General features: G+C 37.9%; 1 protein-coding gene and 1 long non-coding RNA gene across 2 annotated transcripts in view; both read left to right on the forward strand.

The window, feature by feature from the left end:
* The window catches only part of LOC307122623 (adhesion G protein-coupled receptor L3), a 307023-nt gene extending 286841 nt beyond the window's left edge, over positions 1-20182 (forward strand). The window contains exons 18-22 of the mRNA XM_079810734.1: positions 239-407; positions 2684-2809; positions 2950-3000; positions 4900-4996; positions 18018-20182. Coding sequence (XP_079666860.1) covers positions 239-407; positions 2684-2809; positions 2950-3000; positions 4900-4996; positions 18018-18856 — 1282 coding nt within the window. The 3' untranslated portion in view covers positions 18857-20182. The remainder of the gene's footprint in view (positions 1-238; positions 408-2683; positions 2810-2949; positions 3001-4899; positions 4997-18017) is intronic.
* Positions 1-25594, forward strand: part of LOC307122625 — a 505212-nt gene that overhangs the window by 345072 nt on the left and 134546 nt on the right. The window lies entirely within an intron of this gene.

The following is a 25594-nucleotide window of genomic DNA, read 5'->3' on the forward strand; positions in this document are numbered from 1 at the left end:
GCAAAATGAAGTCCAACAGATATAGAACGGCATGAGTGGGGAAGAATTTTGAGAAAATGGAGTTCACTTTAACTGAAGTGGTATTTAATTTATGTGGAGAGATGGATAGAAAATTACCAATTTAGGCACTGATCTAGCACTTATGTCTTATATTGGGAGTAATGATTTCTGACAGCATTTTTCTCAGTTATTTTCAAGGCTCATTTGCTGTTTGTTTGTGTGTGTGTGTTTGTTTCAGATCGTGGGTAATCGGAGCCATAGCACTGCTCTGTTTACTGGGCCTGACCTGGGCATTCGGGTTGATGTACGTTAACGAGAGTACAGTGATCATGGCGTACCTCTTCACCATCTTTAACTCCCTGCAGGGCATGTTCATCTTCATATTTCACTGCGTCCTGCAGAAGAAGGTTGGGAAAAACACATTCACATACACATGATACTAACCAGGGCCGTCACCAGAACCTGTGGAAAGTTGGGCGTTTTCTTTCTTTTGTTTCTTTTTTTTTTGTCAGATATATATACTCTACAAAGCAATAATCATCCCAAAATATGTCAAGCAAACCCACACTGCTATTTTTTTATTTATTTTAAAGCACATTAAAAAAAGAGATTTCCTGATCTTGACCCCTAAAAAGTTGACTTGGCAACTAACTACATTAAAATACACTATATTGCCAAAAGTTTTGGGACGCCTGCCTTTACATGCACATGAAGTTTAATGACATTCCATTCTTAATCCGTAGGGTTTAATAAGGAGTTGGCCCACTCTTTGAGGCTATAACAGCTTCAACTCTTCTGATAAAGGCTTTCCACAAGGTTTAGAATTGTGTTTATGGGAATTTTTTAACATTCTTCTAGAAGTGCATTTGTGAGGTCAGGCATTGATGTTGGATGAGAAGGCCTGGCTCGCAGTCTCCGCTCTAATTCATCCCAAAGGTGTTCTATCGGGTTGAGGTCAGGACTCTGTGCAGGCCAGTCAAGTTCCTCCACACCAAACTCGCTCATCCATATCTTTATGGACCTTGCTTTGTGCACTGGTGCCCAGTCATGTTGGAACAGGAAGGGGCCATCTCCAAACTGTTCCCACAGAGTTGGGAGCATGGCATTGTCCAAAATATCTTGGTATGCTGAAGTATTAAGAGTTCCTTTCACTGGAACTAAGGGGCCAATCCCAACCCCTAAAAAAGAACCCCCCCACACACACCATAATCCCCCTCCACCAAACTTTACACTTGGCACAATGCAGTCAGGCAAGAACTGTTCTCCTGGTAACTGCCAAACCTAGACTAGTCCATCTGTTTGCCAGAGAAGCGTGATTGGTCACTCCAGAGAACACGTCTCCACCACTCTAGAGTCCAGTTGCGGCATGCTTTACACCACTGCATCCGACACTTTGCATTGCAGTTGGTGATGTGAGGCTTTGATGCAGCTGCTCGGCCATGGAAACCCATTCCATGAAGCTCTCTGTGCACTGTTCTTGAGCTAATCTGAAGGCCACACGAAGTTTGGAGGTCTGTAGCTATTGACAGAAGTTGGTGACTTCTGCTCACTGTGCGCCTCAGCATGCGCTGACCCCGCTCTCTGATTCTACGCGGCCTACCACTTTGTGGCTGAGTTGCTGTTGTTCCCATTTGCTTCCACTTTGTTATTATACCACTAACAGTTGACCGTAGAATATTTAGTAGTGAGGAAATTTTTCACGAATTGACTTATTGCACAGGTGGCAATCACGGGAAGTGGAAGTGATTGGAACACCTAAATTCAACGATTTGGAGGGGTGTCCCAATACTTTTGGCAATATAGTGTAAGTTAAAGTATTAAACTTACTCAAACTTAAGCCAAAATCATAACAAAAATTCTAAATAAAAAAGCTAATTTGAAATAATAATAAATAGTATAATAGTATATAAAAAATAATAATACAATAGCTCTGATTAGGGCTGGGTTGACGCATTGACGTAATCGATTACATCAATTATGCACTGTTTATGTTCATCCCTAATCCCCTGTCATGTTTCACATAAAACAAAACTCTAGAGCAGAATCTAATGGCTAGTATGGCAGCGCTGCTTAATAAGGGTGGGTTCAATCGCAGAGCCACGTACTTTTTGCACTCGATTACTAAGCATTTAAATTCCTTGTTGGTTGTTTAAAATATCTGATGGATGAACTCACGCCTCTATTAGAACTTCCCAATGTTATGGACATCACCATGTATGATATTGTCGCTGAATGTGGTTGTGAGTCCTGAAAATGTGCAGGCTTATATTAAGCGACGCTGCCATACTAGCCTTTAGCATCTGCTCTAGAGTTTTGTCATTCCAGCCCTAAAATGGATAAGCTATAATGTTTTATAATTGCATACAGGCCTGTTCACTACATATTGATACATTTGAGATGATACCAAAGTCATCTCAGTGCAATTCGGTTGAGCTCATGTATTGATTCAAGAGTGGATGTAACTTTTCAGAACTTTTTTCAAATGCTGCCGTTATTTAATAAATACACAACTTTTACACCGTATCACTTGGGCGGGGGCACTGGTGACGGTCCTGATACAAAGCAAAAATAAATAACACTATAAATGGCAGCAGTTGCATAGGGTTAGTGTACAGCATTAAAAGTATGCCTATGGAATGTTCCCATAAAACATGAAAACCCAACATGTGTGTGTATGTTTTAGGTACGCAAAGAATACGGGAAGTGCCTTCGGACTCACTGCTACAATGGGAAGAGTGTGGAGTCGTCTATGGGGTCGGTGAAAAGCTCCTCGTCGCGTGGACCTGGACGATATTCCTCAGCATCACAGGTAGACGGCTGACATATAAACACACACTCACAGACAAAAACGCACACAGCCAAATACAATTTTGTGAGTGTCCATGTGTGTGTATTCTCTCACACTCTCTCTTTGTCTCTCTCTTGTTTTCTTTCTTCTTTCATCACAAGGTTCACCACCCGCCTTGTATGACAAACTCCTCACAGTTACAGTATGAACAAGTAACTATCAGCCCTATAATTTTTCACACTACACACTTGATCAGCTCATTTGTTAATTTGTGCAATTTACCTCTAAACATCTTAGAAAGCAATATTTCAGTAAGAGTCCATGAGAACTGTGGGATTTTTCATAAATGTAATTTTGTAGATATGTTTGCATGTTTAGCAGTGATTTTTAGGAATGGAATACACCATATACTACTTTTTTTAATAGCATGTAAAACAGTATGCAGTATGCAATAATAATCTTTTCTAACAGCAGTATTTTACTGTATATCGTTGTCATATTACCTCCTTATTTTATATGTTTCATTCAGCATATCCCAGTAATTATGAAATTACATATAGACATGTACTTAATTCCTACATAAGTGGCTTAAAAAACAACTCAAAACTATAAAAAAACATTGAAACATTACATTCAGTTTTCATATTTTACATAACAGAATATGGATATTTTTTATTAATCAAATTTGGTCTTAAATGTCTTGTGAAGATGGATCAAGTTAAACATAATGGCTTATCTTACTTCCAAGTCACACTGGAAATGTAAGGTCAAGCACATTGCATAATAAAAAACACCATAAATTTATTCCTATATGTTTTTTACAGTAGTCTGTTCCAAAACAGTATTTCACTGCGCATTTTAACAGATACTATATTGATATATTTATGCATAGTATATATTGCGTCCTGAAAATAATGATTTTTTTTGACATCTTGTACTATGCTATAGGCAAAGAAAATTATTAATTTAATCCCAGCACAAAGAATTTGATAATAAAAAGAGAAATATTCAAAAGGAGGAAAATTCATTTCCAAATCTGTCCTTTACCTGAACGTAGTTTGCTTTGAAGAGAGCTATGAAGGGAGGATTTCCATTGTATGCTGTCCTTGTCTCATACAAATCTTTGGCTTTACATATCTGTGCTTTAATACCTTATTTCCATGGTAACGTTTTGTCTGGTTACATTATCTCCATGGAGACAAGGTTTCCAATTCGACCTTTAACCTTTTAGGGGTCATCTGCTGAGATATCTGCAAACATGTAACAAGAAGCTGACATGCGCCAAAAACACACTTCGCCGACCCGTGACCCGTGTGTGTGTGTGTGTAAATGTCAGCTAGATGAGTAATGTGCTTTGATCGGCTCAACTTTTTCACGTCGAGAGGATTTTTGTTTTATACCTGAAGCTTTTTTTATGTGCTGCAATACGTTATCATCATTTTAGGAAGAATAAACAGTTTATTACTGATAACCTGAAAGGGATAGTTCATGCAAAAATGAAAAATCTGTCGTCAGTTACTCACATTCATGTCATATCAAACCTGAATAATATTTTGAAGAATGTACTCTCTTAAAAGTAATGGTTATTTTATTGGCATTGATAGTTCCATGAAGAACATTTGACATCAATTGAACCTTTCTGTTGCACAAAAGTTTCTTTATTGTGGAAAAAAATTCTTTAGATTATTAAAATGTCCTTTACAATTATCTTTACATTTGGTTCTTTTAAGAACTGTTGACTGAAAGGTTATTTGGGGAAACAAAAAATGGTTCTTCGATGGCATCATTGCTCTTTTGAACCTTTATTTTTAAGAGTTTGAAAACCTATTCAGTTTGATTTATGAATTAATCATTCAGACAAGTTTTGTGTAGCAGATCTAACTAAGTAATTGCAAAGATCCAACTCAAATGAACAGTTTGTTGACAAAACGGACACAGTTACTCGTTCACAAACTCCTGAGAAGATTGTTTAGGTTTGTGCGATTTAATGGTGGCAGAATGCTCATTTTTGGGTGAACGATTCTTTGAAGCCGCAGTGTAACACTGGCTCTGATCAAATGGGATATGTCTGGGATCATTTTTTGTGTGTGAAACTCTGTTGTTCTTCACAGAGCCGAATCCGCCGGATGTGGAATGACACGGTGAGGAAGCAGTCAGAGTCTTCTTTCATGGCTGGAGACATCAACAGTTCAGCTACACTCAACAGAGGTACACACACGCATGCATGACTATTATATGGCCGTAGGGTATTGCCACCCTTGTGGAAAGAAGTGCACTTAATTGTATTGAATGTGCAATTGTAGTGTGCTTCAAATCTTAAAGGGGTCATGAATTGAGAAATCAACTTTTCATTCAGCCTAAAAGTTAATCGTGATATAAGAATATCCTGTAAGTTTCAGAGCTGAAACTTCCTTGTTAGTCAAACAAAGCTTTTATTGACACCAAGCCCACCAAACGAGAGATCTCATAATGTGCCAAACTGTGACGTCAGAGTGTGGAGAAACACCGCCTCAACAGTTGCCTTGCCCACCGACTCGTGGAGCTAAACTGATCGCGCTACCGAGCAATAAACATGCAGAAGATAGCAAGATATTGCGCTGTGCCTGGTTGTGGAAGAACACAGTCGCTGCATAAGCTTCCTTCGGATTCTAATATTGGAAATGTGTGGTTGAACTTTATTTTTAATGAATATCCAGCTCACATGGGGAAGACATTCCACGTATGTTCATTTCACCAGGGATTCGTTTGTAAATAAGAGACTGGATTTGCAGACAGGATGAGATTACATGAATGAATGAAGCAACACACTTATGTGGGTAAACCGTTCTTGGCACACACGTGAGTGTGTGTATGTGTGTGTGATGCACGGTTCACAGTTATATCCACCGATCAGGTGGGCCAAGTAATATGAAATAACATTCATATTAATTGCGGGTGGATGAGAGATAAATCATTGTGTTTGTTTGTTAAAGACATTTTGCGAGCCCTGAGGGACGAATCATTACGGTTGCTGTTTCCATACACACTTTCAAAACAATCCCTCACGTGTACTCATGGGGGAGCCGAAGCTCATTTAATATGCAAAGCTTATCCAATCATAGCAGTGGGCGTTTCCTTCCAAGTCTTCAGTGCGGCACGCCCATAAAAACCGAGCGTTTCTTGAGAGAGGCTTAAAACCAGGGCAGAAAATAGCCTATTACTTATTCATTATGAAGTTTTTGAATGTAACCAAACGAACGTCACAAGTAGACCTCAGACAACAGTATAACATTTTTTAAAAAGCCAGTTCATGACACCTTTAAAAGTGTACTTGCAGATAGTATAATATTACTGAAATAAAATTCACATTTAAGTACTTTTTTTTTTTTTTAAATAAACATTTTTAATAATGTCAAATTTAAAGTTTTACTTTTAAGTAAATTTTTAATCACTATTTAAATTTTTTGTAGTGGTTTAAAGTACACTTGTTTTGATGTGTTGACTATCGTACTTAAGCCCATGTGAAATACTTGATTATAATAATAAATGTAGAGTGTTATTCAATATTACATTTACAGTTAATATATTTTAAATGTTCTAAATTGCACCTTCATCATTACATTGCAATGTGTAATTACAAATGTATTTAAGTATGACAGAGTTGCAATATAAATCATATTAATGTACTGTTTAGTTTATTATACAGTACATTCAGCTGTACACTTTAACCATATTTCAAAGACAATAGAAGTAATTATAAATGTACACATAGAGATACTCTAAAGTCCTATTTAAGTTGGTCAAAACCCAACTCAAACCTAATTTCATCTAATATACATTTTTATTAAGTAATAAGTACTCTTTTTAAAAGTATGCTTAAGTGTACTTCTTTTTCACAAGGGCATTAAATCATGCACACTTTAAATCTGCACATCTAGGGAAATTTCTGTAGATTTCCTGATGTTTTGTCATGTAAAAGTTTAGTGCTCTCAGCTCTGTATGTCTTGTTTCAGCATATTTGTATTCATTCCACAGAATTCCAGAACTCAAAATCAGGTCATAAAATCTGAACGAAAGTCTGAGCATACCGACATCAAGCAGAATTTAACCAGCGCCTGCAGAATTCCATGTCCCATGTAATTGCATGCTTGGAATCAGTGCAGAAATTGGGGTGGAAAAAGAGTTTCAAAAGATTTCCGTGTCTACAGATAAAACTTAACACTGCGGTTATGTTTCTTTAATGAAGATCTTTCTAGTCCTGACATTTAATACATTAAACATTTACAAGTAAATATAGTCTGTGAGTTTCTCCTGCCATACATCGGCAATGCTTCTTTAACTGAGCGAGAAGAGTTCAGAAAAACCAGAACATGCAAATAAGTCTATTTTTATGGCCAGTAAAGTAAGAAGATAAAAAGACATGAAGTAATTAAACTTTAAAAACTTTTTTTTGAAGTAAATGACATTGTGTTGAGATAAGGAGAGAATAGAAAAGAAAACCAAGCCCTACAAGTTAGACTTAAAACTGTTTTAATAATTGTTAGCATAATGTAATGAAGCTCATTTCATTTACATTTAGATTACATTCATGTTCCTTCAAACTCTTTGTATATTGCGTAAATGAGAGGTAAACAGGTGGATGAGGATTTAATTAGTGTGGAGTACGCCGTATCTTAAAACGAAACATTTTCAGTTCAGTGAAATGACAGCAATAAGCTGCAGGCCTCAATAATGCAGACGAGCCGTCAGAGCTCAGACAGTTCAGTCTGCGTTCATTCCCTCGGTGAAAGCATTGCGATTGGACGAGACAGAGCAGCAGATGCTTTGAAACATCTCAGGCTAATTCACACCATCCAGTCAAGAGGCACAAAAGACGCTGCAGAGCGGGAAACTGCAGAACCATACTGCTCTTAGTGAGGGGAAATAAGGCACTTTCCACAAATATTATAAAGAATAAGGGCACAACATGTACATTTTTTAACTTGAGCTTGACGAATGCATTCAAGTCAAAAATTTGGTAAATGGAATGAGATTTTTTTTTTGTGTGTGTCATTAGTATCTTTTTAGTATCACTGAGGGTATGTTTACACTGAAAACTTTTTATGCGTTTTGGCCATTTACATGACAATGGCGTTTTGGGGGCCTGAAAACGGGTTTCAAAGTGCAAGGTTTGTTAAGATGATTCCTTTACTGTCTCCATGTATACATCAAAAACATGAATTTGTGAAAACTGTGATGTCATGTGCATGCATATTACATGTTCATGGAGTGTTCCTTGATAAAATGACATTGCCAACTACTGGCCTTGCATGCATAATACAGCCTCTTTAGTCATTTTCACAGATTTGTTTGACAGCGTTGTCGTCTGTTTTAGTACATTGTTGTCATGTAAACATACCCTTAGATGCTATTATAGTTTTCTTTTAATATTTTTTTTTTTCAGTTTTTTTAATGTCTGTATAGTTTTTACTCATTTTTATTTCAACTTTAGTTGTAGAATTTTTTTATTTAGTTTAGTGCATATAAACTAAATGAAAATGGTAAATGTTGCTTTTGGCAACTAGCTGAAATAAAATAAGTTTAAGCTTTTCAAAATTGTATTTTATTTCAAGTAAAAAAAAAAGTTTTTTATTTTAGTTAACTAAAGTCAAATTATTTTATTTTATATTGCTTTATACAATACACTCAAAAAAAAAAAGGTTCTATATGGCACCAAAAATGGTTCTTGGCTCGTAATCATAGGGGAACCTTTTTTAGTGCTATATAGCACCAATTTTGGTGCTTCAGTGGTTCTTCAGCGGTTCTTCAGAGGTTCTTCACCGGTTCTTTGAATAAGGTGCTATATAGCACCTTTGAAGAACCGCTGAAGAACCACTGAAGCACCAAAATTGGTGCTATATAGCACTTAAAAAGGTTCCCCTATGATTACGAGCCAAGAACCATTTTTGGTGCAATATAGAACCTTTTTTTTTTAGAGTGTTGAAGTTGTTTCAGCTTCACAGTATTAACATGAAAGTAACAAAATCAATGATGTAAACGCCATCAAATTTGATGAGACAATATGTTTCATTAGTTAACATATAGTTAAAGGCACAATATAAAAAAAACCCACTAGAACAATGTTATATAGTTTGTTGACTTGTGTACTTAAATTATCCCAAATGTTTCCAAGAATGTTTAAATCCAGAGAAATAAGCAATTTTAACCTGGACACGAACCGTGTCCGTACGTCGCCTATCAATAACATCATACCCGCGTTACCCTCGATTTCCTGATTTTATTTGGTAGAAACCATGGAAACACCAAAGACGCTTTATTATATTGTGTGTTTTAGCATTATAACATAACTTTCAGCACACTCAAATGTATCTAATATGATAAAACAGCGCTGCGTTACCTCACATACGCATGAGCTCGTCTGTGGCATAATAAAAGCTCCGCAAAATCAAGGTGTCATCAAGCTATGCCTTTGTTTAGAATAAGCGACCTCTAGCGGCGAACAATTACATATTGTGGCTTTTACTACTTTAGTTATCATGAACTAAGAATGAACTGTACTTCTACAGCATTTGTTAATCTTTGTTCATTTTAATTTCAACATTTACTAATACATTATTATAATCAAATGTTGTATTTGTTAACATTAGTTAATGCACTGAGAACTAACATGAACAAACAATGAACTAACAAATAAATACTGTAACAAATGTATTGCTCATTGTTAGTTTATTTATGTTAGTTATTACATTCACTTACAAATGCGACCTTATATTAAATGCGACAATAATGTCATTATTCAGCTCAATTCAGTTCAGTGTTGATTCAGTTCAGTTCAATAACTGTAAAGTTTATTCATTGTGAAACAAACTACAATAACCCTGCTTCTCGTCATGCGGTTACAAGGATCTAAATGTTCTTCTTGAATATTCTGACTAACTAAAAGTTGTTCCCTACAATTAATTAAACAAATTGTCGAAATTACGTTCTGTAAATTTATTGTAGGGTACACTCACAAAGGTAATAGCTATATTTGATGTTTGAAAAAAAAACTGTATTTGTGGAAAGTGCCATAAAACTATTTGAAAAAATGTCAATAGATGCTCACAGATTTACGGTTTAGCTTTAAAAAAATGACTTGATGTGTGACCCGTTTTTCCAGTTGAAGGATAATTTATCAGATTTAGCTCACTTATGATAGCAATTTTGTTCTTGAACTCTAGCTTTGAAAACCCACGCACACCTGTGAGAACTAGAATGAAGATCTGCTCTGAATCGTTTTGAATTTCAGATGCCTCTATAAAGTTGATTTCTCTATGTCTGTCTCTCTCGGTCTCTGTTCCTGTTCTGATCAGTGAGACGCTAATGTTCTGTTATGATGATGGATTGACCCTCTCTAGAGAGAGGAAGTGTCACGATGGAAATAATTAGGCTCTCAGCACTTAACCCAGATGCGTGTGTGTGTGTGTGTGTGTGTGTGTGTGTGTGTGTGTGTGTGTGTGTGTGTGTGTGTGTGTGTGTGTGTGTGTGTGTGTGTGTGTGTGTGTGTGTGTGTGTGTGTGTGTGTGTGTGTGTGTGTGTGTGTGTGTGTGTGTGTGTGTGTGACGCTCCATCACTCATGCTGCTCAGAGCAGACAGATGTATTAAACAGAGACACAAAGAACTCAGAGGAAGAGTGTGTGATGGACATACAAAGAAACCACAACACTCATCAAGATGCAGACACGTTTACTGGGTTACCCGCCTGTCAAAGGACAGATTACAGTCGGAGGGACACAAAACTATTTAATTAAATACATTAAGCTAATTATAATAAATACAGCCTAACTCTACCCTTAACTCTTTCCCACCAGCATTTATCTTTACAGTGCTAGCATTTTATTAATATTCAGGATATTCCTATTCAGAATATTTTGTTGTATGAATATGTAAACAAAAGAAAGAACAGAGCCTCTGCTTTAAAAAAATATATATGTACCGTATATGTTCTAGTTTGATAAAAAAAATGGTATCAACACTTGAATATAGGCAAGTTTCATGAAAAACACTTCGCACTAACGAAAAGCTGAGAAAATCACACCTTTGTCAAAGACTTCCGGATCAGATTTATAACGATGATCAAAATGACCCAAAGCTTGTACAGACATAAACCTCTCAGTGGGTTCGACATTTCATTCGGTAATGTTTCGATTTAAACGCTGTTGATTGTTTAATTATCATGTGAATCACTTGTTTTTGGATCCGGAGATTCTGCACTATTTCAGAAGATGCGTATCAGCGCCCCCTACCATACCACAGTGAAAACACGGATTGCTGGAAAAATTTGTCAGTGGCAGGGAAAGAGTTAAACTAGCCACGAATTACATATTCAACAGTGTAATTAGATTACTGTACTAATTATGCTTTCTAAAAAAGTATTGGATTACGTATATTACTAATTACTTTCTAAATCCAACATCAACCTCGACCTGTTGAACAATACAAGGATAGACATGAAACTGCTCTTTTAATTTTTTCAAATAAACAATATACAATTACATGAATTATGCTTGATCTGACAAATGTGTGGAAAGGGAGAAGGTTACATTAAAACATACATATTAACATTAAATTGATGTTAAATCAACTGTTTTATATAGAATTGTTTTATAGTCTGTACAGTTTTTAAGGCCATTATATTAGAAGTAACTGTAATTACAGAATAAAATAAGAGTAATGCCTCACTTTACTTTTTCACGGGAAAATGCAGTTTACTTAAAACCTAATGTATTTTAGTACTGTCTGTTAATTTAAATATTTAATTGAATAAATCATTATCATAAGTCATGTAATCACACTTTTTTTGTAGTTTATCCCTTTAGTCTTTTTTAAAGACAAGAAAAACAAGAAATACATGCAACAGCTGCATTTGTGTGAAAGCCACTTGTCCCAGAATATATGTGTGTGTACGACACTTTTTATGTTGCAGATCTTTACTACATTTTCTATTCTTTAAATACATGCGAATGCTTAAAGAAACACTAGATGAAAATGTAATGCTAGTATTTTTAATACATTTGTTTATTTATAATTTTTTAACCTCATTAACCTCACTTTTGAAGATGATTTGTCAAATGTCAATTTGTGTAACCATTTCCACTGCAGAACAAAAGATGCATTTAAACCTCAACCTCAATGAAACCTCCCTTTCTCTCTCTCTGTCTTTTTGTGTCAAATATCTGAAGGTGCTTATCTCAATGTTCAGCGTATGATTTTGAGAGGTGTATAATTAGCCGACAGCATAATAAACGCGCCTACGCTGATAATCACAACCAAACCTCTGTTAAATAAATGAGCTCATATTGTACATGATCTTCATTGGAGAATCAAACAGAAAGTTTGATTGAGAAAGAAAAGCTGGGCTGAATGCATTATACTCATATTGTTAAATAAAAGCATGATCACATTAGCTAAATATTTATTAAACAAATATTCAAGGGGCGGGAGATCTAGAACTTTGTGAAAATCGGGTAATCCAATTTTGTGGAAATCGGTGCGCACAGTTTCTGTGTGAACCTGCCGAGAGATTATGCATAATAATAGGAACACTGCTCACAGCAGGCAATTTCAATCCAACAGTAATTGTCTTGAAAGTGAAGAAGATGGAGGAGAATTTGTTACCAAAGCTGTTCTTTAAAGGGGATGAATTTTGAGACAGAACTTCTTGGAGAAATAAAACTGTCAGCATGCTAAAGTGTGTTAACAGCCTTTCAGATTCTGGTTCTGTCTCTAAATTCATTCCCATTTAGCACCACTGCTACAAATACCATATGAACACCCTATGAAACGATTTGATGAGCAGTTTTAAGTTTGGGTAGGATATAACAAAGGGTTTGTCCCTTTTTAAATAGCCACTAGCCTTTTGTTTTCATCATAACCTTTTTTTTTTTTGCTTGTTAGGTGTTCAGTTGGTTATATTAGGGGAGGAACATTCTCAATCTTATGGAAGCCTAGTTCTGCCACAAGAAAAAAAATAATGCTTTGGTAAAATCATAATTATGCTGTAAAAAGATGAAATTATAAGATAAGAAGTCACTATGAGATCAAGTTTAAATGATGACATAAAAAGTAACTGAGATACTATATACTGTAAGTCAGAGAGTCAAAATTGACAAAAATGTCAAAATTATGTCATTATTAAATAAAAAGTCAATTTTTGTCATGATTGTCTTATCTCATAATATTGACTTCTGTCTTAATTTCTATTTTTAATCTAATAATTTAATTTTTTTTTATCATTATCACTTTTTATCTCATACTTTTGTCTTTCTGTGTCATAATTAACCAAATCATGATGTTTCTCTCATGTGGTGGAAATGGGCTTCAATACATTCAAAATAAAATCTATACACCCTAAGTGCAAGATGAGTCTTCAATATGTTTTGGTCATTGTAGCAGAGATACAATTTTAAGTTTTAAATGTGCGTCTCTGCTAAAATATTATTTTGCCAACTTTTAGGAGTAAATTAACAGGGGGGGGGGCTCGATCAACTCACTTGCCGACTATAGTTAACCCCAGTGAGAGATGGTCCATTTTATCCAGGAACAGGTCTCTTCCACAACAGATTCGCTCGCACAGACCATCAGAGGCTTTGATGATGAGATAAGAATGCTAACATTGGTCGAATGTTTTTGCTTTTTTCTTTGGCTGCTGATGAGACATCTGTATGATAACAATGCTAACATTGTTGCTGCCTTCGTTTGATCTTCTTTGTGTGTTCTTCTCTCCATCTGTGTGGCTGCATCAGGTGCCATGGCCAATCATCTCATCCCAAACTCTCTGCTGCGCTCACACGCCTCTAACAACCCCTATAACACCTTACTGGGCGAATCAGCCGTCTATAACAACCCCACTCTCAGCATGTACAACGCTCAAGGTGTGCTGCATTCTTCCGTTGCTTTAACTTCCTGTGCACTAACTGTGTGAGTGTGTGTGTGTGTGTGTGTGTTTGGGGGGAAATGGCTCAGCTGTGGCTTCAAGTTCAACATGTCTGCGATCATCTTTGTCTTTTGTCTGGTGTGGTCTGTAGTATCACGCAGTTCCCAGTGAAAAATGAGTTCATAGAGCTGAAATAATCATAGTAACTGATGGCTACATTTTGCGGCATGACAGAAATGCGACTCAGCCTTTATGTGCATTAGTGCCTAATCGCAGAATAAAATAAAATCACCCACTCTTTTGAATACATGTCACACTCATGTGTTTCATGCTGATGGGTTTTGACAGCTACACTAGACTTGATGCAGCTACAAACAATGAATGTGCTCCTTGCATGCGAAACGGTCAGTTAGACTTCACGCATCAACATTCCAGAAATCTACCATGCGCTCATCCGTATCTAGACAGAAATGCAAATACAAACTTTATACGTGCATGAGTGCTGAATCACAAGACAAAATCATCCACTCTTTTGAAGACATGTCAGTCTAATGTTTCTCAGGCAGAAGGGTTTGGACAGTAATGCATGATGTTCCTATTACATGTCACAGCACTGATGCAGCTGAAAACAATAAATGCGCTTCTTGCATACAAAACACTCCTACATTTAAAAACTAGAAGTCTACCATGCACTCATGCTGCAGTGCTCACAGTAGGCTGGGCATTTCAGGATGAGTATAGGATAATGACTTTTTTGGCCTGTTTACACCTGGTCATTTCATGCCTTTTCTCTGATTGGATAGCTATCCGATCGTGAAAAGACCAGGTGTAAATGCCTTCGGAAACTCTTTCGAGATTTAAATCCGATCACTCAAACCACTCGAGGTGTTCTGAGAAGCATTCCAGATGGAACTGGGCAAGTGCATCTGCTTGCTGAAGCCACATATGTAAATTTTACTCCTCTCAAAATGGTAAAGAAAAAAAAATGTGTGAGAGTGTGTTATACCGGCTCCAGGTAGTCAGATATTACAAACTAAGTTTGGCATTGCATCCTGAAGCTCAACACACAATCATCTTCATTAAAACTAGTGAGACTAAGGGCCATATCATTCACCCGGCACAATGCAACGCAAGTGTTTTTGCTAGTTTCAGCCCGACACAGTTATCATTTTCACGTCCAGCACCACATTGTTTAAATAGCAAATGCACTCGCGCCCATCTGTTCGCCAATGGGCGTGCTGGTCTGAAAACGAGGTGTGTTCAGGCACATTGTTGGCGTGTTGCTGTTTTGAGGCAATTGAAAACGACTGCCCCATTGACTTTAGACCAGGTTTTTGCACAGTATTTTATGTGTTATTTAAAGGACGCGTTAGTAATATGCACCTATAGGCGGATGCACAACGCACGCGCATACACTCTGCTTATTACACACAGGGACGCACGCGCAGCAGCGCACAAACATGCCAAATATTATTTGCAATGTAAAAGATTATTATTACTAAAAGATAAGCTACATGTCATAATGGATAGTAATTGCATGTATCAGAATCACCTATTTGCAGTTTGCAAATAAAATTGGCAAATTATTTAACCACTCGTGGCAATACACACATATATTTAAACTGACTCGACAGGTTGAGGGTGTCTATATTCCGCCATGTAAATGGCTATCCGTCATGGTGGCTTTTAAAGGGAATAGGAGATGAGACTCTAATTGGTTTATTGCGGGAATTGAAGATCGGATATATATTAGTTTTGCAGAGACAAATTTATGTGGCCAAGTGTGAATGTAACAGATTTAAGAAACGGATATCTGTCAGGGGTGCGTTTCCCAAAAGCATTGTTAGACAACTTTGGTCGCAAGTTCCGTCGTTATCAACATAGTTCAACGAGTCTGTGTTTCCCGAAACCATAGTTCCAATGAACATTCGCAAACCGCATCGCAAAATTGTGTGGTTGCAACGACAGCTCTCGAGCTGTGATAGAAGCATAGTTTCTTGTTTGCATGACATGTGGACTTAATAAATCCTTATCTTGAGCAAAATAAGTGAGCTGACAATCAGTACAATATGTATCTTTTATTTGGAATACATACAAATTTCATATATGTCTTTTAGTTTGTCGAGAGATTTAAAGCACCATTTTTGAAGAGTGCGCATGTGCATACGTGCTCTAGTAAGTAAGAACGAGCCTATGATTGAATCTGGAAATAAAGCAAAAGTCCTCAGATGCCATGTCTTTAATTTATAGCAAAACATCTAGCATTAATTCGATCTCAAACAGATTCATTAAAAAAAGTTATTACTCCACCACGTGCGTGACATCATTAACCAACGTGGTTGAACGACAAATTTGCGAAACAGTCGCGCCTAGCTAGTTGATTTCTTCAACGATGCATCGTACTATGGTAGTTCAGCAGCGAGTTGCGTTGTTGTACGGGAAACACACCCCAGATCAGTAAAAATGCATGAAGTGACCAGGTGTTCACTACTTTATGCGTTAATGTCAAAGTCACACGATGAAATCAGCAAAGGCAGTCTAATGTGTCTCATACAAAAGGTTTTGGACAGTGACACTAGATTTTTTTGTGTGTGTGGCATGTCACAGCACTAATAAGAAAACGCTTCTGTAGGGCTGCATGCAAAAAAAGTCCGTTTTCAGAGCAAGACTTCATACATCTAAGCGCGTGTTCTTTTAGAACAGGAATTTACTGCACTCTCATGCTGAGATGCTCGCAGGCGGCCTGGCTTCTCCTGTTAGCAATAACGCATCCCTGCACGCAGCTGTCTCACTCTTGTCTCTTCCTGTCTGTCTGTTGCACTGGTGATCTGCTTTCCCCCCCCGTCACCACCTGTTAGTGCCACCTTCACTAATGCAGAGATCAGAAAGAATTCAAAAGGCTCTAGAGACAGAGAGACAAACGCGTTTCTGGCCAACGTCAGTGGGGAGGGGCGAGCGCAGGATAACAACCTCTTCATCTACGTTGACAACATTGTAGCGACCTTGAAATCTAATATCAATAAAAGCCCCGAAATTACGAATAGATCCCAGGCCACTTTTAATGTTCCTCTTTAGCCCGATCAATAACTCTCTTACCGAATACAAGTCTGACTGTGGAACCGTGTTCGGAGTGGAGCGCGCCGCTAATGGAGACAGAAGCCCATTTCTGCGCCCTCCAGACATTCAGGGGGCTTTAAAGCACAATTTTATGGCATTTACATGTGCATCCTGGGATTGCGAGGGGACGCGGGGGTGTGTGTCTGTATTTGAGAGGTGAAACGATGGGGTTGAGCGTAACCATTTACCTGCGCTTCATTAATCTGTGTGCATGTTCTATTTGAGCGGTCACTGTGAATGCTTACCTGTACCTTTTTCTCTTTCCTTTTTCCATGCTGTCCTTTAAGAGCCCTACAGAGAGACAAGTATGGGAGTCAAACTAAACATTGCTTACCAAATGTAATTTCCCTTAACGTTATTACTCTTTTCTTAAAACTACAGCATTCTGCTAAGAGATGTTTAAGTCAATATTCTAATCAGAGAGCACTCTCGACCTCATTAAAATGAAAACCTACTTTTCTCGTCTCTTCATCAGCGCAAAGTGATGCTTTTGTTAAAATAGAAGCTGAGTGGACAATTCGGTGTTTTGCAACCGAGGTCTTTTTTTTCCCCATTTAAAATTTGCATATTTGTCGAATCCACTGATAAGTAAAACAATTGTTATTTGTTTGTTTATGCTCAAATGATTGATCTAAAAATTGGTCAACAAGAAAGAGCTCCCACATTTTGTTTTTGAGTGTGGGAGAGTGTTCAATTTAACACCAAGATGCTGATAATATGCAAAATTTTAATGAATGTAGAAATCCATAGGCGGAGAAGCTGCTCTCTCTCTGTACCTAATGATATATGAAGGCCAGCATGATTTGGTTTGTCAAAAGCTTTTACATGCCAAGCGTCTGTTGTGTATTGTTGTGTGTGTGTGTGCATTGTGTTTTTGTCGTGTTTGCTGGCTTTGCTATTGATTTGACTGTTCTTTGATATGTGGGAAAATTGAGGAATGCTAATTTATAGCCAAAGATGTGTTTGACTGGTAAGTCCATTATCACAGGGTCATCTGGCACGTTTCAGTGAGTTTTAAACCTCACATCAGCCTTGAACCCATGACGAATCCAATCAAGATAGCGTTCGTTTGGAAGCTCAATTAATATTGGCCTCGGGGACGAACAGTTTCAAGGTTTTCCTGTTTGTTTCTGCGAGCGGTTTTGCATGTCGGTCTTATTGTACGCGCCAGGCGCAAGTGTTTTTAATCACTCTTCTCCTTGACTCTCCGCCTTGCAGAGGGAATCCTGAACAATGCTCGGGATACAAGTGCCATGGATACTCTACCACTGAATGGTAACCATGGCAACAGCTACAGTTTGGCCAGCGCCGATTACATGAGCGACTGCGTGCAAATCATCGACCGCACGTACAACGTACACAAAGAGACCACGCTGGAGAAACGGATCCTGAAAGAGCTCACCTCCAACTACCTGCCCACCTACCTGAACAACCACGACCGCTCTGCAGAGCACGGACGCAACCTCATGAACAAGTTGGTGAACGAAGTCAGCAACGGAGGCGGGGTGAAAGACTCGCCCATGCTGCCCGTCAATCTTGCATTGGGCTTGGACGACTCTGCATCTTTCCCGCCCGAGGACAGTCTAGGGCTGGAGCTGATCAGGGAGGAGTCCAATGCACCTTTGCTTCCGCCACCACGCCACGTCCAGCCTCTCCCCGCCACGTTCAGCTCAGCTTCTTCATTGCGACGGCGCCTTCCGCAAGAAAACAGCGAGAGTTTCTTCCCTCTGCTGACAGAGGAGCAAACGGAAGAGACTCCGTCCCCGCAGAGAGACTCGCTCTACACCAGCATGCCCACGCTGCCCGACCCCGAGCGCACCGACGCGCATTCGCTGCCCCGCAGTGGCGACATGCACACGCTTCCCAGGACCGGGGAGCCGGATGACGTGTACTATAAGAGCATGCCCAACTTGGGCTCACGCAACCATCTGCACCAGCTGCATAGCTACTACCAGCTGGGCCGTGGCAGCAGCGACGGCTTTATCGTCCCGCCCAAAGACGAGCTTTCGCCCGAAGAAATGCCGCAGGAGCCCGCACACATGGTCACCAGCCTATAAAGGGTGCCAAACATCATGCATTCTGCTCTGCTCATCCTCATCACCCAATAGCATCCTGAGCTCCACGTGCTCTTCTACGTTTCCGTACCGTTCTGTCGTCCACAGTTGTTCACTTTTGCTTCTACCCGTCCGCAGAAGAATGAACTGCAACAACAAACCTTGGGAAGCGATTTTGTATTCTGTTCAGGAAAGGATTTTGGGTACTCTTGCTTGTTGAGGAATGAAAGTTGACATTGTTTTGATTCTATTGGTCGTGCACTTCTACTTAAAGGGAAAACGGACCCAAAAATGGATTTGCTGTATAACCTTGCGGGGAGTACGAGATTTCGAGGGTTTTTCACTCTCAGCAGCCCCGAGGGAATACAAATAACTGCCAAAAACATTGTTAGTAGCTCAGTGCATCTAGTCAATACCAATCAAGTCTGAAACAATGTGACTCGGAAACTATTTTAATACCTTCTGTATCCATATTTGCTTTTTAAATATGTTTCTTCTTCTCATGTGGTAAAAAAGCAGCACATTTTGCTGCAACAGAGAACAATACCGAAGAAGGACGGCTCCACCATTTCTGTTCTTTGCTGTATTAATAACAAATATTGAAAAGCGGGGGAAGAACTAATACCGGAGAATTCTACAATATTTCTATGTAAATGTACAGACACTAGTGTTACACAGGATAGTGCTTATTCTGTTCCTACGCCTTCCGCTTCCGTAACCATGGTGATTTCAGATTATTTCCTTTCTCTCCTGATGGTCTTGTCCTCAACATGACAGGTTTTGATCCCTCACTCTTTTTTTGTTATTATATCTGTTACATTCATGTCTTCATTTCAGTATGAATAATGGCAAGTAGAAAAAATAAAAACAACAGAATAGACAAAAAAATCTGATTTTTCCTCATTCTGTTTGATTCATATACACCAGTTTGGAGATGAAGAAAGGTGCCTAGCATTGAAAATATGAATGTAATGTATTTCGGTATCTGATCGACAGAAGTCGTTTTCATTCAAAGTGAGACTTTGACAGAGATGCACACAAGGCACGTGTATGATCCACATTTACAATGAGAGAAACCTTTTTTTCTGGTTGAGAATGAATGTTTATTTATTTCATAGGGGGGGAAAAGTACAAACTGTTCTGCAAAACTGCTAGAGGTGAAATGAATGAGGCACATTATAATTTTTTATCATAAATATGATTATTAATTTTATTTATTCTTTTGTTTATCCATTTTTTTTTCTCCTGTGGTTGAATGACCTCTCACTAATATTTGTTGTAACAGTGAAACTTGTTTGCCAACAAATAAATGACACAGAGTGAAGCCGAGAGTTGCTGAATGTGTACATTTTCTGCAACAACACGTCTCATGTGGCTTTCATCGATTAGGGGCTCTTTTGACATGAAACCTTAAAATGTAAAACTGTTACATTTATGGTATAAAAACGATAAAAGTAATAAAGAGTATATATAAAAAAAAATACAAATCTGATTGTGGTCTTGATCAAACTTAAATTGAATTTGGTCCCACTTTATATTAGGTGGCCTTAACTACTACCCAGATAGCAAAATACACTCGGGCCAGTTCCGGTTTGATTCTCGACTGCCGGAGACTTACCCGTCGGCCCGCTTCCGTCTGCCGCACTCGGGCCGTATGCATGTTTACTCACTGCCCGATTCCGGCCCGAATCAATCGGGCCAGATGCGGCAGCCGTTAACTTGCCGACGCTGCCGCAATCAAGCCGGAATCGGGCCGTCACTAATGCGTACTGCCCGCCAAAGCTGGCCCGATTAATTCTTGCCATGTTATTATGAAATGTCTACCTTTATTAATGTTAATTGAATAACCTTTATACCACTTTTGTGTTGATATGACAGCAAATGGATAATGTGATACAAAACATTTAGGCTATAATAAAACTTTTGAAGAAAATGAAAACATAACTTAAAACATATTTTTAATCCGAATATTGTTGCAAATGATATAAAAACAAAGGACAGAAATATGAAGAAACTATATTTATTTAGAAAATTGCACATTTATCAAGAAACAACTTTAAACACAACCAAAAAAAAATATTAAAGTGCACAAGTATAAGTTCAAAGAAACTTGAATACAAAAGTTTTGTAAAAAGGCACACATTCTCATACTCAAAAAATTAGTACAATGTACTTATTGTGTTCATATTGTATTGCAAATCACTTTTGCTGATACTGAGGTGGGATACGGGTAGAGTTAGGGACAGGTGTGGTGGTATGGGTAAGTTTAAGGGTAGGTGTAAGGGAAATGTCAACAGTGTAATTATAAATGTAACTACAGAAATTAATTACAAATGTACACAAAAAGTGCATTGTATCAATTGATTAATTTAAATGTTAGTACATAGTAGTTAAGACCACCTAATATAAAGTGGGTCCGTGAATTTTAGTATGTGTTATTCTGTGTGATGATAAGGACATTTTTCAAATTTAGGAGGAATTAGTTGGTTAGCACAAGTCAGCTAACATTCAAATGAACATTTCTTAGGGTATGTTTACATGACAACAATGTGCTAAAAATTGACATTTTTGTTCTTTGATGACGTTATCAAAACGCTCCCCATTCACACGGATCCGCACAAACGACTACTAACGCTGTATTATGCATGCCAGACAGGTAGTTGGCGAAGTCGCTTTGTAACGAAAGACGGTAACACTTTAGTATGGGGAACACGTATTCACTATTAACTACAATTTTGCCTCAATAAACTCCTACTGCTAATTAATAGTTAATAAGGTAGTTTATGGAGCGTTTAAGTTTAGGTATTGGGTAGGATTAAGGGAAGTATAATACGGTCATGCAGAATAAGGCATTAATATGTGCTTTATAAGTACTAATAAACAGCCAATATTCTAGTAATGTGCATGCTAATAAGCAACTAGTTAATATCGAGAATTGAACCCTAAAATAAAGTGTTACCAGAAAGACTACACACCGGCTTACATATGTATTCTTTTACTAAGGTATACTCGAGCCGAACGCACATGCTTATGATATAATCTATCATTTTTTGGTCTGATTTTCATTCTAAGGATGTTAATCTTGATAATACTGTATTATGACTTTGTTTTCAAGGTACATTTCATCTTCACAAAGCCAGAAACATTCGCTGTAATCCCAATTTTAGAATGTTCTCCTCTGATTTAAAATCCCTTTTTACTTCCTTTAAGAAAATGTCAAAACTTTGAACACAAAGGGCCAGATTTACTAACAGCTTGCGTCAGCGCAAACCCTCTTTTGGCGTTAAAAATCTACTGTAAGGATTTACTAAAGACACGCAGTGAAAAATTAGTGCTGAAAAGGCATGGACCTCATTGCATATATGTATTTGTGGGGGTTTCCGTTTCAGGCACAAAATTATGGGAGGAGAGTATTTAAATGAATCACGCGAAGTGATTTACAAAGGTTTGCGCTCGTAAATTTACTGGTGTTTGCGCCATTATTTACCACCCCAAAAAAGCACGTCTTAAACCAAACGGTAACTGGTAGATTGCGTTGGTCATTATGGAAATGATCCTGCTGAGTCTGTGTTCTTTAATTTGTGCGTCGTCAGTAGATCCCACGCAGAACTGTCCACTCCCATCAGCGCTTTTATGGGATTGCGCTCTCACGCTAATTTGCCCTGTTTAGTAAATCTGGCCCAAAGGCTTTGAAAACATAGATCATCCTTGAGTCTGTTGTAAGGAACCTTTCATTTTTCATGATGACAAAATGTTATGTTGTGTTGATTGTGTAATTCTTATAACCACTTGTGATGATGTCCATATGCCTGCCTGCCACCCCCCCCCCCTTATTTCTCACTGTTGACATCTGTATCCTTTAATTTGCAAAACAAAAACGCCTATAGACTAAACACGTAATACCCATGTGCATTTTCAGATTTGTGTTTTTGTAGATTACACAGAGATGATAAGGGAGTAGTTTAAAAAAAAAGTTTGCGTGATGTTGTGTAAATGAACGGCCAAAACGAATAAAAATTCTTCAGTTTTTAGTTTAAAACGGCCCCTTATAAAACAAATTGCTTTATTAAATTCTCCAATAGTGACTCATTTGGTAATAGTTCCTAATAAAGGTACTTTGAGATCCTGATTTTATCATGAAGTATAATTCAAAGTATTACAAGCAGAAGCAATTCATTCAAGGGAGTCGTATTACCATACAAAATTTCAGTAAATACTAAATTATTGTTAGAGCAGTTGTTTAGTCAAATGCTCCCAGAAGTGTTGTGTCTTGCACTGTAAATCAGCCATGTAAATAAGTCAAATGAATGACTGCTGTGATCTCTTGTCGCGACTCATTTCAATCATAACCAAACTAAGTTTATGGAAAAACTCACCAAAATGCTTTGTGTGATGGTATTGACAGCGTATTGTGCAAAAAAAATCAAATGAAAATATGATTTTCTAAGTGGGGAGTAGAATTTCCCTGATTCAACCATGTGTATTCAATTTTTAGGGGGAGATAACAAGTCTGGATAGGGGACACAATATAGAAAGTTTTGCACACTTAAGAATAAGGGAAGAATATTAAAGAATTTAATAACAGTTTTAAATGATATCTTTACAGATTATGAGTTTCTAATCCATGCAACTGTATGTTAAGCAAACTAACAATGACGATGAGCTCATGTCCCAGTTTATGACAAACGTCCTGCCATTAAAGAGTGTAGATGTGTGTATGGAGTCTATAAACTGTATGCCTGCACGCTAGTAAACTTTTAATGCACGTCAGTCTACCTAGCTGCTAAATAAGATTCATTCCCCTTCGTGATGATGGTATTTAAATATAAATCAGCTCTGTTGGATAAGCAAAAAGAGAAAGCGTTTTGAAATTCGTTGCTCTTTAAGGAAATTAAAAGATGTTGGAAACCAGGATGACAAGTTGCCATGGATACATAATTCTTCAGTTCTATACAGAACAATTTTTCTATTGAGTTGAATCCTTGAAATACTTGAGGTACAATGAACATTAAAACATCTTTCAGGGACATTTGATGCATTCCTGCTTGTGGCCATGAGTCGGCACATCCACTCAACGGAAATTTTCATATTGATGGATTACTTGAGAAAAATATGCCCAACCACTGCATAAAATTGTCACTTAGGCTCTATTTTAAACGAACAATTCATCCAAAATTAAATTATATTCTGTTATTCACTCACCCTCATGTTGATTTTAATTGATTTCATCAGGATGTTTTTCAATGGATACATTTAATTGAAAGCTTCAGCCACGTCAGTTTGGTTGGTGCTTGTGAAGTGTTTGAAATGTTGCACTGTAACACACACACTCTCTTACTCTTTCACACACTCCACATTATCGATGAGTCGTTACAGCAGCTCATAACAGGCGGAATGCCAACATGCTTACAAAGCAGCCCGGGTCACGCTAACAGACACAGAGACACTGCACAATTTATGGAAATCGGATTCGCAGGTCTGGACGAACTCGTATTTACTGAGCACTTCTTATCAGTACTAAATGTGTCTTCAGCTGCTTAGACTTTAATGTTCCAGGAGCTGGTTTTTATTGAAACTAACATTTTAACTTTAGACTTTTTGATAGTCTTAGAAACTTGTATTAACTCTATTTATCTGGGCTATATTTCAAATGCCTTCTAAGTAGATTTTATTGTTTTAACCTTCTTTCAGGGACTTCTTTTAGACTTTCATTCTTTAAATGAAATTGTGTCCTTATAAATATTTTAATTACATAATTGAATTAACCTTGATTCTTCACACATCACATACATCAAACCAGGCATAACATTGACCACCTTCCTAATATTGTGTTGCTCCCCCTTTTGCTGCCAAAACAGCCCTGACCCGTTGAGGCATGGACTCCAATAGACCCCAGAAGGTGCGCTGTGGTATCTGGCACCAGGATGTTAGCAGCAGATCCTTTAAGTCCTGTAAGTTGTGAGATTGGACCTCCATTGATCAGACTTGAGCCACGTTTCCATGGCAGGCTTATCACAAGTCACGAGTCACTGGACTAATCTTGGAAACGCAGACAGCAACAGGTCTGAGGGAAAAAAAGTTGTTCCAGGTAATTTCGGTGGAAACGGGGCTTTGTTTGTTCAGTTTTGGAGATGAGCTGACCCCATTGTCTTGCCATCACAATTTGGCCCTTGTCAACCTTGCTCAAATCTTTACCCTTGCCAATTTTTTCTGCTTCCAACACATCAAATTTGAGGACGTAGGCTGCGTCCGAAACCTGGAAAATGCTGCCTTCGCAGGACACATTTCAAGGTAGGAAGGCATCAAGGCACGTCTGAATCTAATGTTAGCTTCACTTCCTGTCTCCTGAGACACCTTCATCTGATTGATTTTTGAAGGCAGCATATTTGTATCCTTCGCTGCCTTTGATATCCCACAATCCTGTGCGTTCTATTCTGTGACAGTTGAGCTGGGGGAAAAAAGTTGCGTTTGCTGGTCAGTTTGTGTGTACATTTTCTACACATTTACATTTACACATACATTTTCTACACATTTCTACAAATTACACATTTCTAGCGAGAAATTAATAATGTAGTAATTAAATATTTGTTTAGTTCTCACCAAAGCTCTCTCTATTTTGCTGTTGATCATTAAACGGTTACACTGCCTAAGAAGTCTGTCCGAAATTAGTTTCATGAGGTGCCTTCATACACAAACAGCCATTGTCTGATAAGGCAGCGAGGCAACGAGTCAGCTGCCTAG

Source organism: Gobio gobio (genome assembly GCF_949357685.1).
Source record: "Gobio gobio genome assembly, chromosome: 2".
Lineage (NCBI taxonomy): Eukaryota > Metazoa > Chordata > Actinopteri > Cypriniformes > Gobionidae > Gobio > Gobio gobio.